The 16,876-nt window shown below is 39.9% G+C and overlaps 1 protein-coding gene across 4 annotated transcripts in view; it reads right to left on the minus strand.

The window, feature by feature from the left end:
* The window catches only part of NBEA (neurobeachin), a 1,081,445-nt gene that overhangs the window by 491,391 nt on the left and 573,178 nt on the right, over positions 1 to 16,876 (minus strand). For all 4 annotated transcript variants that reach the window (XM_075337333.1, XM_075337330.1, XM_075337331.1 and 1 more), the window contains one exon: positions 8,445 to 8,506. In XM_075337333.1, the coding sequence (XP_075193448.1) occupies positions 8,445 to 8,506 (62 nt within the window). The remainder of the gene's footprint in view (positions 1 to 8,444; positions 8,507 to 16,876) is intronic.

Here is a 16,876-nt window from a genome sequence, read left to right on the forward strand (position 1 = left end):
AAGTTTTTTCTGTCGCCGATTCCAGTTCCATACTCTGAGCTGCTCTCATGTGAATAACCATAGTCACATTTTTAGTGTTCAGCTAACCAGAACTTCACCTGGATTTAATCAAGTATTTCCTCGCGCATGTGTTTCTTAGAGAAGTATCAGAGACGTGAGCTGATGTTAGTTTATTTATAGATTATCCAGGAAGGGATATTTTTCATTATGAGGGAACTGGTATCATGCTGCGTATGTTATTATAGCCTCATTAACACGAACTGTTGTTTTCTTTGCATGCACAAGAACACATTTACTTATAATACAAACACATGGTAAAAATTTTCCTACAAAATTACAATTTTTTGCTGTCACTTTAACTCTTGAGTTTTGTTAAGAATAACACACAAATATTATCCTCCTTTTAAACATTATCAGCCTTCAACATATACTTAAAGGGGTTTTCCATTTACAACAAAGTTGGCATGTAAAATAAGGCCAGATGGTAATCAGCATCCCCGCTGTTCTGGTCTGTGTACTGGCTGCAGTGGTAACATCATGCCGGCAGCGCCCATGATTGCTGCAGTCAATCGCTGAGCTCAGCAGTTCCGCCGATGTAGGGGGCACGGGTCTCATATAGCTCTATGTTTGGCTGCAGCGGTGATGCACACTTGATGCAATGTCACTGCTGCAACCAAAACACAGACGAGAGCAGCATTAGCGAGCCGCCAATTAGGTGGAGGTCGTTATTACCATTTGGCTTTGTTATTTTATATGCCTTCAACGTTTGGAACCCATTATGTTGATAATGGAAAACTCTTCATATATTTCTAAAGTAAGCCTTTCTAAAAATATAATTTATGAGCTTCTTTATAAGCCTTTTTGTGTGTACATACTTGTTGTACCATGAGCAAGTACTGACCATGTGGTGGAAGGAAAAAGCAGGATTAGGAAATAAAGCTATCACCAGTCCACCTTACTTTTTTTTACTTGAAGGTATGTTGTATGTCCTAATCCAAAGACTGATTACAATGAATCATCCCAAATTCCCAGACTATAAGGAAGGAATCTGGGTGCAAATCTCAAAAAACGTAATAGACTGTTTACCTTAAAGGGATTGTCTCAAGATAACACCTGTCTACGCCTTCAAAGAGCGGAGTCCTACTTAGAAACCCATTCTAAAGCGGGCTTTACACGCTATGATATATCTAACGAGATGTTGGCGGGGTCACGTCGTAAGTGACGCACATCCGGCATCGTTAGTGATATCGTAGCGTGTGACAGCAATGAACGAGCAGAAATACTCACCTTCTCGTTCATTGCTGACACGTCGCTCATTTTCTAAAAATCGAACATCCTATTGTTCATTGTTCCCGAGGCAGCAAACATCGCTCCGTGTGACACCCCAGGAACGATGAACTGCAGCTTACCTGCATCCTGCCGGCAATGCTGAAGGAAGGAGGTGGGCGGGATGATTACGTCCCGCTCATCTCCGCCCCTCTGCCTCTATTGGCTGGCTGCTGTGTGACGTTGCTGTGACGCCGAACGTCCCTCCCCCTTCAGGAAGTGGATGTTCGCCGCCCACAGCAAGGTCGTTTGGAAGGTAAGTATGTGTGATGGGGGGTTACAGCATTGTGCGACACGGGCAAGAAATTGCCCGTGCCGCACAAACGACGAGGGCGGGTGCGATCGCAAATGCGATCGCACGATAAATTTTAACGTGTAAAGCAGGCTTAGGGGGACATTTGCACAGATCGACCTGTGTGGTTTGTGTTGTGTGTTGTTTGAATGCCTGTTTACACCAACAGACCAAAGTAAACACTGCGCACTCCTGCCATCTCTAAATCAAAAATATTTCCAAAATCCATCCTTTCCTTAACCTTAAATCTACTAAAATGTTGTGCATTCCCTCATCATTTGTCTCTTTGACTACTGCAATATACTCTTCTGTGGCCTCCCGCTAACAGTCTCGCCCTTCTCCAGTAGATCCTTAACTCTGCTGCCCGACTAATCCACTTCTTTCCTCGCTACTCCTCCGCTTCTCCCCTCTGCCAATCCCTTCATTGGCTTCCAATTTCCCAGCTGTCTCCTCCATATATCTCCGAACTAATCTCCTGGTATCTTCAAACACGTAATCTCCTGTCCCCCCCAAGACCTCCTTTTCTCCTCAAGACTCGTATATACCTCCCTTAATAGCCTACACGGCTTCTTCCAATTATCCCCCATCCTCTGGAATTCTGTGCCCCAACATGTGCAATTATCCGCCACACTCAGAACTTTCAGAGGGAGCTTGAAAATCCATCTCTTGAAGGAAGCTTACAGCCTGCAATAACCTCACTTCCACCTCACAACCACTGGAGCTGCCGAAAAAAAACAACAACAGCCCACTGTCGTCTGCCCCATTATTTTTCACCCAAATTAATGGGAAAAGAAAGCACCTAAAAATGGATGAAATGTTATGGATTTTATGTAATGATTATCCTCTCGATACTCAACGCTTCAGTATGACAGAATATAATTTACAGGACACTAATTAAAGCTAATACTAAAAAATAAATGTACCCTTCAGGATAAAGTTTCTATAATGTATAAGCTTAATCTGAATAGTATTTTTTTTTAATTGGACCATTTTAGCGTTTCAGGTTTACAAATGTACAGTACTTTTCCTCTAAACTTTTCTATTATTTCTGGATTTTAGAGATTTAGAACAATAGGACAAAGTTTCTTAATAGGCTTAAAAGTCGGGAAAAACAAACATTATCCTTGTATAAAATATTAAGAGAGTTATTCAAAAATTGATGGCATATACTTTACTAGATGGTCAGATGCACAGCCAAGGATCAGTTGTTTGGATAGCGGTCTACCAAGTGTTGGGTCACCATGGTTGGTTCCCGGGCACGGTAGTGTACTCTTAGTAGCAGTAGAATAAGCATTTCAGCTGCGTCCCATTCACCTCAACAGGATGATATTGTACATGGTTACAAAATTTAGGGGGTTTATGACACGTTAACATTTTGCAACCCTTTTAGTCTCTGCTAAGCATATGTCATTGATTTTAATGCTCTAGGTAATACTATACCAAAGGATGTTCACTATGAATTGATAAACCCTATATACCCAAAACTTGGCATTATACACTCTGCACACCAGAAGCTGGGGACTATGAACTGTTTACCCCAGAGATTTTGTACTATCCAACAGAAAACTTGGAACTGTATGCCACTAGGCCTCCAGAGAAGGAAATTCATCACTAGATCACCAGGGAGCGAATGTCATCTTACAAGTAAAGATGTTTACAAAATTTTGGTACGATACATGAAAAAATACTGAATATTGGGCAGGGGCAGAGTATTTATTGTTTGAATATTGGGCACGAGCGGAGCATTCAGTGTTTGAATATTGGGCAGGGGCGGAAAATTCAGTGTTTGACTATTGGGCAAATGCAGAGTATTCAGTGATGAATATTGGGCAGGGGCAGAGTATTCAATGTCTGAATATTGGGCAGGGGCAGAGTACTCAATGTCTGAATATTGGGCAGGGGCAGAGTATTCAGTTTTGACTATTGGACAGAGGCGAAGTATTCAATGTTTGAATATTGGGCAAGAACGCAATATTCAATGTCAATATTGGGCAGGGGTTGAGTATTCAGTGTCTGAATATTGGGCAGGGACGGATTATTAAGTGTGTGAATATTGGGCAGGGACAAAGAATTCAGTGTTTGCATATTGGGCAGGGGCAGAGTATTCAATGTTTGAATATAGGATGCGGCGGAGCATTCAGTTTTTGAATATTGGGCAGGGGCGGTGTATTCGGTGTTTGAATATTGGGCATGGACAGAGTATTCAGTGTTTGAATATTGGGCAAGGGCAGAATATTTGGTATCTGAATATTGGGCGGCGTATTCAGTGCCAGCTGCCCTCTGATGTCATACAATAGTATAGCAAAAACAGAATACATTATATACTACAGAGTTTTCATATATATTTAAATGTATAACACTTCACAATGCTTTACCAAAGGCATAACAGGTTTTAAGGGCAAATGTGGTGAATAATTGGAAATGATCTCATCCCCCGTACTTCACTATTAGCATGTTTTCCACTGAAAGCTTTGAGAGCCATTTTAAAGCGGCATATATGTAACTGGAGACATGTTTTGCAGTCTGTAACCTTTTACCCTTGCATAAGGAGCAAACAGAAGTGTCAAATAACGGTGTTTTATTTGGGTATCTATATGCAGCTAGATATCTGATATAACTAAGACGGAAAATTTGGTAAAAATTAAAGCTTTGGACATTTGCTTGTGCCTTCAAAATATAATTTATGGAATATGGAGAGCCATTAGGAAGGTAGGGTACATAAGGTTCTGCTAAATGTTGTTAGTGAGGGAACAGTGATAGGGCTTAAATTTCTCACTCTTTCCTTCAATCAATACGAGAGGCAAAGTTTCATCTCTGGGGCCACTAATGGCAGGAATTACTGGAGCCAGCAAATGAGTAATGTTAGACCTCTGATTAGATGATGAGGCCATCAAGAACCTCATGTTACAGTGCGCTTTATTCATGTGAACTGCCAAGGGTGGAGGAAGCTCTAACATTTTTCTTCTATCCCAAACAAAAGCAGCAAAATCCATGAACAAAAAAAAAAAAAAAAATTCCAGCTCTGAAGATCAGAGGCCACATCAAATATTATGGAATTTTGTCTTCAACTGTCCATGGAACAAATTTTGCAAGTGCCCAGCGGGTTTGAGCCTGAAGATGGAACCCCATTGAGGATCCCTGCCAAGGCTGTATTTTTTCTACGTCCTCTCTTACCATCATGCATCCAAAAAAGGAACAGAGACTAATCGTTTCCTTATGGACCAAGTGGAGGAGACTGGGAAAAGAAACAGCAGGTAAGGATTCTGCCACTAAGAGCCATACATTGTAAATAATGCTAATTCGTTTCAGATCCAAAGTCACATTATAGAAAAGACAACCTTGTATTCATTAAAGCTAAAGTAAAAACAAAACAAAAACACATTTTTAAACTTTCGAGAAAACTTCTGAATTAAAAAAATATGTATTCAAAAATATAATACCTATACAAGGTATTTAAGGATGATATAACTAATACATAAGTGAAATCTGCCTTTCTTATAGTGTAAGAAATAAGAAACCAGAAATAATAGAGACTCTCCCAAGCTTATGGTCTTTGTTATTGGACTCATAGCTTCCATTGATAATACGGCCATACGAGTCCACTTTCAGACATACCCTACTGAGATGTAACGGAGTCTTGTCAGGTTCCCACAAGGGTTCCCACTTTTCCTTTTTTTTTTAACATTAAAAATACAAGACGACCTGGCAAACAATGCAAGAAATAAGCCTAGAGTGATAAATGTATGGCTCAAGCCAATACCTGGTAATAATAAGTACAGTTTAACCTTGGATTAGGAGCATAATTGGTTCCGAAAGTGAGCTCTTAAACCAAGTTACTCTTATATCAAGGCGAATTTTCCCATAGGACATAATTGAAACGCAGACAATTCATTCCACAACCCAAAAATATTTACTGTATTTATACACTTATTACAGTAATACAAAATAATGTTCTGTATTCATATAAAATATTATAGTACACTAATACAAAATACTGTGCAGTAAAAAGCATATAAAACAAATTAAACTGCACATTAGCTTACAATAGAATTGTTGGTGTGCGGGAGGTACAATACAAGCAATGTGCTGTACTGGTTATCAATAATTGCAACACTGTATCCACAAATGCAAATTGATAGATATGATATATAGTATATACTGTACCGTACAATGGTATACTGTATACAGTACATATGTACAGAAATTTACCTCCGGAGCGGGTCAGAGCGCGGTGAAAGGATAGAACCAGACGTGTGCATGGTTTGTATTGGCTCTTATTGCAAAGCATTGCTCTTAAACCAAGTTACACATCTTTAGAAAGCTTTGCTTGTCTTGCAAAACGCTCTCAAATCAAGTTACTCTTATTCCAAGGTTCCACTGTATATAAATATTTGCCATAAAAAAAGTAAATCTGTAATATAACATTGAAGCCTTATAGGACTATTTGATGATTAGAGATGATTGCCCAAGGTCCTCTATAGTTTATCAGGATATATTGATTGAGTGACACATATATAGAAAAATGTGGGTGGTGTTAATTGGTATCATTACAAATTGGGTTTAGATTTTTGCAATTTGAGTCATTTTTCGGAATGATTAAAGCATTAGTCACTGTGCAATTTATAGAAAGAAAAGCTATAATAAAAAGGAAAAAAAAGGAATAATATATTAGAGATTCATTTTTTTATTGAAAAAGATGAAAAGATGTCCTGTCTAAAAATAAAGTCCGGCAGGGGAATGTATGAACATAAGTTCAAGCAAGAAGTGATTCACATAATACAAGCGAGTCACTGTCAGAGCTGTACAGAGGTAGGGAAAAGTGGAAGACCTTACCGCCGAGTCTTCAGCAGTCCATCACCGAAAGGACCTGAAGGAGCGGTTATCGTAATGTACACACTCCTTTGCCCACTTCTTAGATAAGATTTAAGGCAACAAAAGGCTAAAATTTGGTTCCTTAAAATGGGGACAATTACTATTCTGGCTATTGCTGTACGAGCTTATATATGTAGAAAAGTTATCGAGTAATCTTATCTTCCGCCAGCATCTTAATATGTAAAGACTCAGCTTACAAAAGAGACATCTCAGAGGAGATTTCATTTATATCTATAAATACGTGTGGTCAACACGAAGGACTTATTCCTTCCAAAGACAATACTAAGAACCAGGCTGCACTCATTACGAGTGTAAGAAAAGCGATTCTGGCAGCTAAATAGTAAAGGGTTCTTTACGGTTAGAGCAGTCAGACTATGGGATGAACCTACCACAAGAGGTAGTAATGTCAGACACCAACTACTTTTAAAAAAAATGTATAATTGGTGGAGGAAAGTTAAACTAGATGGACCTAGGTCTTTTTTCAACCCACGTAACTATAATAGATTTCATCATTTCAGAACTAAAAATCAAGTGTTGCCGGTAAATGGTTTTTCAATTAAAAAAGGCGTTCGCAATATAGTGCATAGCTGTCACTGTAATTTCAATATAATTGGCGGATTATAAATTTCCTTCATGATCAGGAGCTGTACCAAAACATGGGACAGAATAGCTGAATTATACAGACTACATATATAGAGCCAGCTTAGGGGCGTATTGTAGTATCAGAACTCTTTCAATGCTCTCAGTCGTTCATATATATTTTTTTTCATCCTAATGCTATACTTTTATTGATGGCTAATATTGCTTTTCAGAATAGTTTTACACCACAATATTTATAGTATATAGGTATTCATGGAAAAATTAATGACATGGAAGAGACATTCTACAAATAATGTTTTCTGGTAAAATAAAAAGAAAATATGCAATATAAAATGTCACTCAGGCTACATTACAGAATATAAAAATAAAATACTCAAATTTATACACTACAAATTTGGAGTTTATCTGTAATGTCTTTAATATCTTTGGATTGAATGTTATATTTTGAAGAGGTTATCAACATACCAAAATAAAAACATACACTCGGATTAAGTCTAGTTTCTGCCAAAGTACGAAAATAAAAAATGTGCTAGCTTTAGCAGCATAATAGAACAGTACGAGTTAAAAGAAAAAAAAAAACAATAAAAAACAAACAAGTTTATAACAGATAATAAAAAAGTATACCTAAACAAAACTACACAAAATCTGATATGTAATGTCTTACATATCTTTGGTTTGTGCATGTAATATTTTGATCATATTATTAATACAGAAGGAAATAATTGTATAATTAATTTATTTAAGTCCAGTGCTAGTTTTAGTATAATAATTGAATATGATAAAAAAAGAAAAATAAATTCTAACTAATAATAAAAGACCCCATACCTAAATAAAACTATACTTTATATTCAACAAGTGACTGAATTATCTTTTCACAATTATAACAAATTATTTGGCTATATCTATAGTTTTGGATAAAAGGCAATTTTAGTTTTTTGGGAGGGCTATGATCTGGGACCCAGTCAAGCCACTGATGTACAGCAATTCTAGGCATTTTAGCAGTGCAGATTTTGTGTTGGGCTGTATTCACACAGCTGTATCATACAAAGTAATGTGACAAACATAGGATTAGATCCGTCATGGGAAAGCAGAAACAAATCCTTGAGAATGGTTTTACTGCTTTCCCATGGCATTCAATCCAATTTTTGGCACTGTAGATCAAACTGATTGGTGCTATGATGGTGTTATTTAAGCCTTTTGAAAATCTTCAAGATTTGAAATGGGTCCAATTATTTACCAAATGTGAGGAGCTTTTTGTTCTGAACATAAGGAAGTCTCTCCTATATCAAACATAATAGTAAAAGAAATACTCAACCCGTGATAGTGATAGTAAAAATGGCCGTATATAACTTACCTGAGAACAAAGCAACATGACCAGCTCCACCACCGATGTACTGGACTTCATACAAACGAGTCCTTTAAAAAAAAAAAAAAAAAAAAAAAAATAATGAAAAAAAACAATGAATAAGTAAAGTCAGGGGGGAAAAAAAAAAGTCGTAAACAATGTCATTACATCTCTATATGTTTCTTATCGTAGACCTGCCAGGAAAATCATTACGCATTACACTGGCATTCCTTTTTTTGCTGCTTGGTCGTTCCCAATCATTGCATTCAAAAGTACAGAGATGGCACTCAATATATAAAGGCACATTTAATGCTTTAAACTTGGTCTAAAAATTGTCAAAATCTAAGCCTATGTGCCCACGATCAGGATTTGCAGCGTTTTGGAAGCAGCGTAGTACAGCACAAGCACAGTGGATGGGATATATAGAAATCCCATACCCGCTGTGCTTCTTTCCTCTATAGTGTAAACTGACTTGCGGTGCTGCATTCCGAGACACAGCATGTCAGTTTATGCTGCAGAGCCGCTAGTGTTCTCTGTGGGGAGAACAGAACAAAAGTCCACAGCGGCCCAAACCCAGATCGTGGGCACGGGCAGCTACAGTCTCCTTCGGAGAACACACACCGTGTCCAAGACAGATTGAGACTCCACTCCACTAGATTTAGAGTGAGCTTCAGAGTGGAGTCTGACTCTATTATTCTAAGAAAATCTCCTAAAGATTTGTCCAAGTGTAGAAGAACACTTGGACCCTCCTTGTAAGGGAGCCTGTGGGAGTTAGAGCAAGAGAGATCTGGATACAGGACCCTGGTGCCCACCTACAACTCCGCCTGACAAAACTTGCTGTACTGGACAGTAGGAACCTCTGGATGGGTGAGATCCTTCCTACTTTGTCCATATTTGTTTTCATGTGAATGAGGGACATATATTGCTTATCACCTTGGACCACTGTCTACTTGAAAACATTCTGTAATTTGTGCACATACTGCCTCATGGGCCCATACAGATACTATTTTTTTTGGTGGTCTATCGTATTTTCAACTACATTGGGTGACTATATTAATCTATTCTATATCCTGCACAGTTCTTTACTATAACGCGATACATAGTAGTTGCCACCTATTGTAGGTATCGTGTTACACAGTGCGCCTTATGCAGGGCAGTTGTGTTTCTTGTGTTTTTATATGGTTGAAGTGTTTTGTACAAGCAAATTTTTAATATTTGTGCTTAAAGGTTAATCTTCACCCCTTATTCTTCACCTGATGCTATAGCCTAATGCAGTAAGTATATGGCCCCAGCACAGAGCATGAATAAGAAACTGATCTTAAAAAAATGTATATGTATATGTATATGTATATTATATATATATATATATATATATATATATATATATATATATATATATACAGACCAAAAGTTTGGACACGCCTTCTCATCTCTAGAATAACTGTTAAGAGAAGACTTTGTGCAGCAGGCCTTCATGGTAAAATAGCTGTTAGGAAGCCACTGCTAAGGACAGGCAACAAGCAGAAGAGACTTGTTTGGGCTAAAGAACACAAGGAATGGACATTAGACCAGTGGAAATCTGTGCTTTGGTCTGATGAGTCCAAATTTGAGATCTTTGGATCCAACCACCGTGTCTTTGTAGAAAAGGTAAATGGATGGACTCTACATGCCTGGTTCCACCGTTAAGCATGGAGGAGGAGGTGTGATGGTGTGGGGGTGCTTTGCTGGTGACACTGTTGAGGATTTATTCAAAATTTAAGGCATACAGAACCAGCATGGCTACCACAGCATCTTGAAGTGGCATGCTATTCCATCCGGTTTACGTTTAGTTGGACCATCATTTATTTTTCAACAGGACAATGACCCCAAACACACCTCCAGGCTATGTAAGGGCTATTTGACTAAGAAGGAGAGTGATGGGGTGCTACGCCAGATGACCTTGCCTCCACAGTCACCAGACCTGAACCCAATCGAGATGGTTTGGGGGTGAGCTGGACCGTAGAGTGAAGGCAAAAGGGCCAACAAGTGCTAAGCATCTCTGGGAACTCCTTCAAGACTGTTGGAAAACCATTTCCGGTGACTACCTCTTGAAGCTCATCAAGAAAATGCCAAGAGTGTGCAAAGTAGTAATCAAAGCAAAAGATGGCTACTTTGAAGAACCTAGAATATAAGACATATTTGCAGTTGTTTCACACTTTTTTTTAAGTATTTCATTCCACATGTTTTAATTCATAGTCTTGATGTCTTCAATGTGAATCTACAATTTTCAGAGTCCTGAAAATAAAGAAAACTCCAAGCTTTGGGTTTGTACTGTATATTATATATATATATACATACATACACATATACACACACACACACACAGATATACATACATACACTACATAGACGACTATACACAGACGCTGGTAATTCTAGCTGAGCAACTGATGACTTACAGACAAAAAATATTGACTCATGAAATCACCAGTTCAGCTCTAAGGACAGCATGCATGGTGTATGTAAATGTCCATCTAAATCATTGAAAGGGATTATTTAATAAGGAAGATTTAGGTAATCCGCATGGATGGCTGGTGCAGAACAACAGGCACGGACATTCAGTTATGGAGTTCATGTGGTTATATATAAATGTTTAAATAGAATCCAAATATTTACAAATGTTTAGAACATGGAAATATTCTGAAAATTCTTTGGGGCACTTGCTGCCAGCGCGGAGTCTCGTGATTGCGGCCTGATTTGTTAGTAGGCACACAGGAGGAGATGACATCACTGGGGCAACTGAGGAGAACAGATATTCCAAAATCCAGTAACACGCATTCCTTGTAAATCTACATTAAGATGATTAAATTATTGAATTCATTTACACAGAGCAGCTGCCATACAAGAATGTACATTTCGGGTCGGGGGGCAACGCTAACAGAAACCGTTGTTACCTATATCATAAGCTTAAAATTATGAAAATTAAAAAAGCCTATAGATAAGGAAGCCTGACAGTCCCATAAATTCATGCAGTCTGCTACCTAACATAACATTTGGAAAGATTTATCGGCAGGAGGCAATGATTGTGAAACTGGTTCTCGGCTTTTTGTTCACAGATCTACTAACTGTATATTGGAAAAATGGTCTTAATCGCTAAAAGATCATACACTAAAGATAAGGACTAAGAAATCACACCAATTCTCAATCATACAAGTCATAAATGCCAATGTTTGCATGTCTCAAAGTGAAATACAGAAACCTACAACTAGTGGACTCGATCAACAAAGATAAAACACTAAAAAAAAGTGACCGAGAGATAACGCAAGTGCATAACATGTAGAAAAGAAAACCATGAGGATACAGTTACATGGGTTTCTTTACTGTTCAAAATAGAAAGATAGATTTTAACAAAAAAATCTCCTTAAGGCTATGTGCGCACTGGAAAATGGATATTTCTCAAGAAAATTCAGCAAGCACTGAAAGATTACCGCACCCGCGGTAAAAAACCGCGGCAAACCGCACCCGAAAACCGCATGCGGTTTGCCGCGGTTTTACCGTGGTACTGTTCGCGGTATTGCCGCGTGCGGGTTGGTACATGTGCTTTATTGCATTCAATGCAATAAAGCACATTGAAAAAAAAAAAATAATAATTTCCTTCTGAGATAGATAGTAGATAGATAGATAAAGAGACAGATAGAAGAATAGATAGAGGGATAGATAGATAGAGGGATAGACAGATAGAGGACAGATCGCTGCATTTCTCACGGTCGGTAGTGAGTTCACATTACCGGCCATGGGAAATGACCGGTAATTACCTCTGCTGTCTCGCTGCGAGCCTGCATTCAGCGCTGTGACACTGTCAGTCGCGGCTGGATGCAAGCATTGCAGGACGTGGATTACTCCGGACCTGTGGATTACGTCAGAGCGGTGTGTTTCGGGAGGGGTTAATAAAAGGCTGAACGAGGCTTGTGTTTTATTTAAAATAAAGGATTTTTCGGTGTCTGTGTTTTTTTCACTTTACTTACGGCTTGATCATGTCAGCTGTCTCATAAACGCTGCCATGATCAAGCCTGGAGTTAATGGCGGTGATCCGCCGCCATTAACTCCTTGTATTACCCTGACTGCCACTGCATCACAGCTGCAGGAAGAGCTGGGGACACTCCGGTACTGCCGCATAATGGATGAGACAGTCCCGGGGCAGCTGCGGCTGATATTCTCGGCTGTGGGAGGTGGGAGGGAGGCGGGGGACATTAACCCTGCCCCTCTCCCTCCCCAGCCTGAGAATACCGGGCCGCCGCTGTGTGTTTACCTCAGCTGGACGGTAAATATACAGCGGAGCCCACGTGTTTTGTTTTCTATATTTCCGTTTGCTTTCTATGTGTGTTCTATATGTCTATGTCTGTGTCTGTGATGTCTGTGTGTGTCTGTGATGTGTGTGTTTACTCTCTGCTCCGCTTCCTCTTCCTGTCATAATGACATCACTTCCCTGCAAAACCGCAGGCAAGCGATGAACATTACCGCAGGTAAACCGCGAAATACCGCAGGGAATAACGCAGGAAAACGCAGTGAACCGCACAGAATTTGCTGCCTGCGTTATTCCCTGCGGGATTTCACGATTACATGGCAGTCAATGGAGTGAAATCCCGCAGCGACATGCGGAAAACAATTGACATGCAATTGTTTTTGCTGTGGGAATCCCGCAGCAAAACATGCAGCTGTCAAATTCCGCCTAGTGCGCACAGGATTTTTTTCCCCATAGGTTTTGCTGGTGATTCACTGCAGAGATGTTATGAACATTTTCTGCAGCGAAACATGCAGCAAATCCGCGGCAAAATCCGGTAAGTGCGCACAGGTCCTAAAAGGAATCTGTCAGCAGGTTTTTGTTACCTCATCTGAGATCATAATGTAAGCGAAGAGATCATGAATCCAACGATGTATCACTTAGATTACTGGGTGCAGCCATTCGGACACAATCAGTATTTTTAGATTTAGTCATGTAGTAGAGCTGAGAGAACGGACCTCACCCATGCCAGGCTCTCTATAGAGATTGTACATTGTCAGATGAGGGGGCGTGCTGGATTGCCATGTGCCTGACATAGTAGTCTAAGCAATGATAAGAATCCTGCTGCTTAAACAAAAATAGCAAATAAACAACAGATTGGACCTTGACAAGACAGCCATGCCTGAACTCTCTGTATTAACCCTTGCAGCATGCGGTCTTCAGTTTACATAGCAAAAACCTGTTGATAGATTCCCTTTAACGACCAGGTCAAATTTTTCAAATCTGATGTGTTACTTTATGAGGTAATGGAACAGAACAATGGAAAAGATCCAGCTGGACTCCAAGGGGATGAATAAAAATGCTTCTTTATTTGTAACTTGGTTAAAAATAAATATCCATATTGCAAATGAAAACACCGGCTTGTGCACACTGATGAATGGCAGATGTATACCACAACGCGTTTCGGCGGAACGCCTTCCTCAGGTTACCCCTTCAGCCCCCGGGCACTTTCCGTTTTTGCGTTTTTGTTTTTTGCTCCCCTTCTTCCGAGAGGCGTAACTTTTTTATTTTTCCATCAATCTTGCCATATGAGGGCTTGTTTTTTGCGGGACGAGTTGTACTTTTAAATGAAACCATAAGTTTTACCATATAGTGTACTGGAAAACGGCAAAAAAATTCCAAGTGCGGAAAAATTGCAAAAAAAGTATGATCGTACAATAGTTTTTGGGATATTTTATTCACTGTGTTCACTATATGGTAAAACTGAGGTATCTATGTGATGCCTCAGGTCAGTGCGAGTTTGTAGACACCAAATATGTATAGGTTTACTTGTATCTAAGGGGGGTTAAAAAAAATTCACAAGCTTGCCCAAAAAAAGTGGCGCACGTTTTGCGCCATTTTCCAAAACCCGTAGCGTTCTCATTTTTCGGGATCTGAGGCTCAGTGATGGTTTATTTTTTGCGTCTCGACCTGACGTTTTTAACGGTACCATTTTGCGCAGATGCTACGTTTTGATCGCCTGTTATTGCATTTTGCGCAAAATTTGCGGCGACCAAAAAACGTAATGTTGGCGTTTGGAATTTTTTTGCCGCTACGGCGTTTACTGTTCAGATTCATTGATTTTATATTTTGATAGATCGGGCATTTCTGAACGCGGCGATACCAAATATGTGTGTATTTTTTATTTCTTTAACCCTTTAATTTTCAATGGGGTGAAAGGGGGGTGATTTGAACTTATATGGGTTTTTTTTTATTTTTTTTAATTTTTTAAAACTTTTTTTTTCCTTTTTTTTTATTTTACTAGTCCCCCTAGGGGGCTATGGCAAATCAGCAATCCGATCGCTCTGCACTATCTGCAGATCTCAGCTACAGAGCTGAGAACTGCAGATTTGCTGCTTTACTTAAGTGAGTCATGTTAACAACAGGCGTCATCACATGACCCTGTGCTACCATGGCAACCACCGAAAGTCACGTGATCATGTCACGTGACTTCCGGTGGGGGGGGGGGGTAAGTGACTGTCATGGCGGCGCCCATATACATATCGCTGCCAGATCAGGGTTAATGGCCGCGGGTGGAAGCGATTCCACCCACGGCTAGCAGGCACACGTCAGCTGTTGATAACAGCTGATATGTGCGCGGATCGCCGCCGCCTGCCGACGGCAGGGGGCGGGGCTTACCGGCACTTGATCCATGACAAACTCAGTACGTCATGGGTCGTTAAGGGGTTAAAGAGGGAGGCACTACACTTAAATTAACAGCAATATGTAAGGGGTTAAACAGCCATGGTCAGTGCTAACACAGACAGCAACACCTGTCGGGGGAAGCTATTCACTTATATCAAAAGTTAGTTTTAAGTCACATTGGTGGTCACTAACAGGTTAACTTTCCAAATTACCTTGTTCTATTTTAGTCCCCTCTTAATATGTACATATCTACATTTGATGAGCATTATATATATGTATATATGTACGCTATTTTATTATTTTTGTGCAGCCCTTTCAGGATATTTATCTTTTATTGCTCTACCTTTTCCGATTTTCTTACTGTAAGCTCCGATAACTTTAATGTCGCATGCTGTCTACTCAAACAAATGTAGATAGATCAAAAATATTCACTGCTCCTCATGCCCATAATCATGCTCAACTCTCGCGCCGGGGGATCAGTGATAGTAAAGCTCTTCACAGTCATTTACTAATCAATGACCTCGGTGCGGAGAGGTGGGTAAGATTATAGGCAAGGAGAGCACAGAATATGCAATTTGGATTTACTATCACTGACACTGGCGTTGAGTGGTGGGCACAATTATGGGTGTAGGGAGCAGTAAATATTTATTTTGGATTAACATTTGCTTGACTAACTAGCGAGCGGCACTGAATTTACCAGAGCTAACAGCAAGAAAACCGGAGAAGGCAGAGCAATAAAAAAAGGTTACATACTATGCTGCAGCCGCCATCAAATAGGTCACACAACAAGGGATACATATCATTTTTCAAAATCATCATAGCTAATTTCATAAGAATCCCAATCTGGATTAATGTAGTATTCAAACTACTCCAAATAGTCAGTTAAATACATTGTGCAAAAACACGTACAGGAGGCTCGTTCATGAATAGACAATTTTATTTTCAAACATACATACAACTAAAAATTAGTCAATCTCCATAAAGTTTGAAAATATTATGCTCCAGCCGCCCTTGCTTCACACCGCCGGGACACCGCCTCCTCCCAGCCCAGGGCACACAGTTACTGTGACCCGGCTCAACCGTAACCATCACCGCACCCCAGGGAGCCAGATAGACTACATTTGAACTATAAGACGCACCCCCATTTTCCTAACAAATTTGAGGGGAAAAAGTGTGTCTTCTAGTCCGAGAAATAACGTACTTAAATATGTAAAAATTCTTCTGCAACTAAAGATGAAGGTCTACAGGACCAAAACGTTAAGGAAAAACATAGCGTAACAGGCATATTATAAAAGATTTATATATTATATCGACTCAAAAACAGTTCAATCGAATTGAGTTTAGAGACAAACACGCCCCATTCAGCCTCCTATCTCACTAATGGCATCCCAATGCGGCGCCCAGTCAGATCCCCCGGGCAAAATGACGTAACCGCGCATGCGTACTGATCTGCCGATATTCCAGAACACGCCCCATTCAACCTCCAATCTCACCAAATTTGGTGAGATAGGAGGCTGAATGGGGCGTGTTTGGTAATACCGGCAGATCAGTACGCATGCGCGGTTACGTCATTTTGCCCGGGGGATTTGACTGGGCGCCGCATTGGGGTGCCGTTGTAAGTAGTATCTGTGGTGCCGGCAGGCTTACGTACAGGCACAACCCCTTTACTTCCGGTCTTTACCTTGAGATCTGTGATTGGGACGTAAATGCCCTGTAGGCGTTACCCCAGTGTAGCTTGGATGGTGGGCGGTTCTGAGAGATAGATTGAGGACGGGAG

This window comes from Anomaloglossus baeobatrachus, chromosome 2 (assembly GCF_048569485.1).
Source record: "Anomaloglossus baeobatrachus isolate aAnoBae1 chromosome 2, aAnoBae1.hap1, whole genome shotgun sequence".
Lineage (NCBI taxonomy): Eukaryota > Metazoa > Chordata > Amphibia > Anura > Aromobatidae > Anomaloglossus > Anomaloglossus baeobatrachus.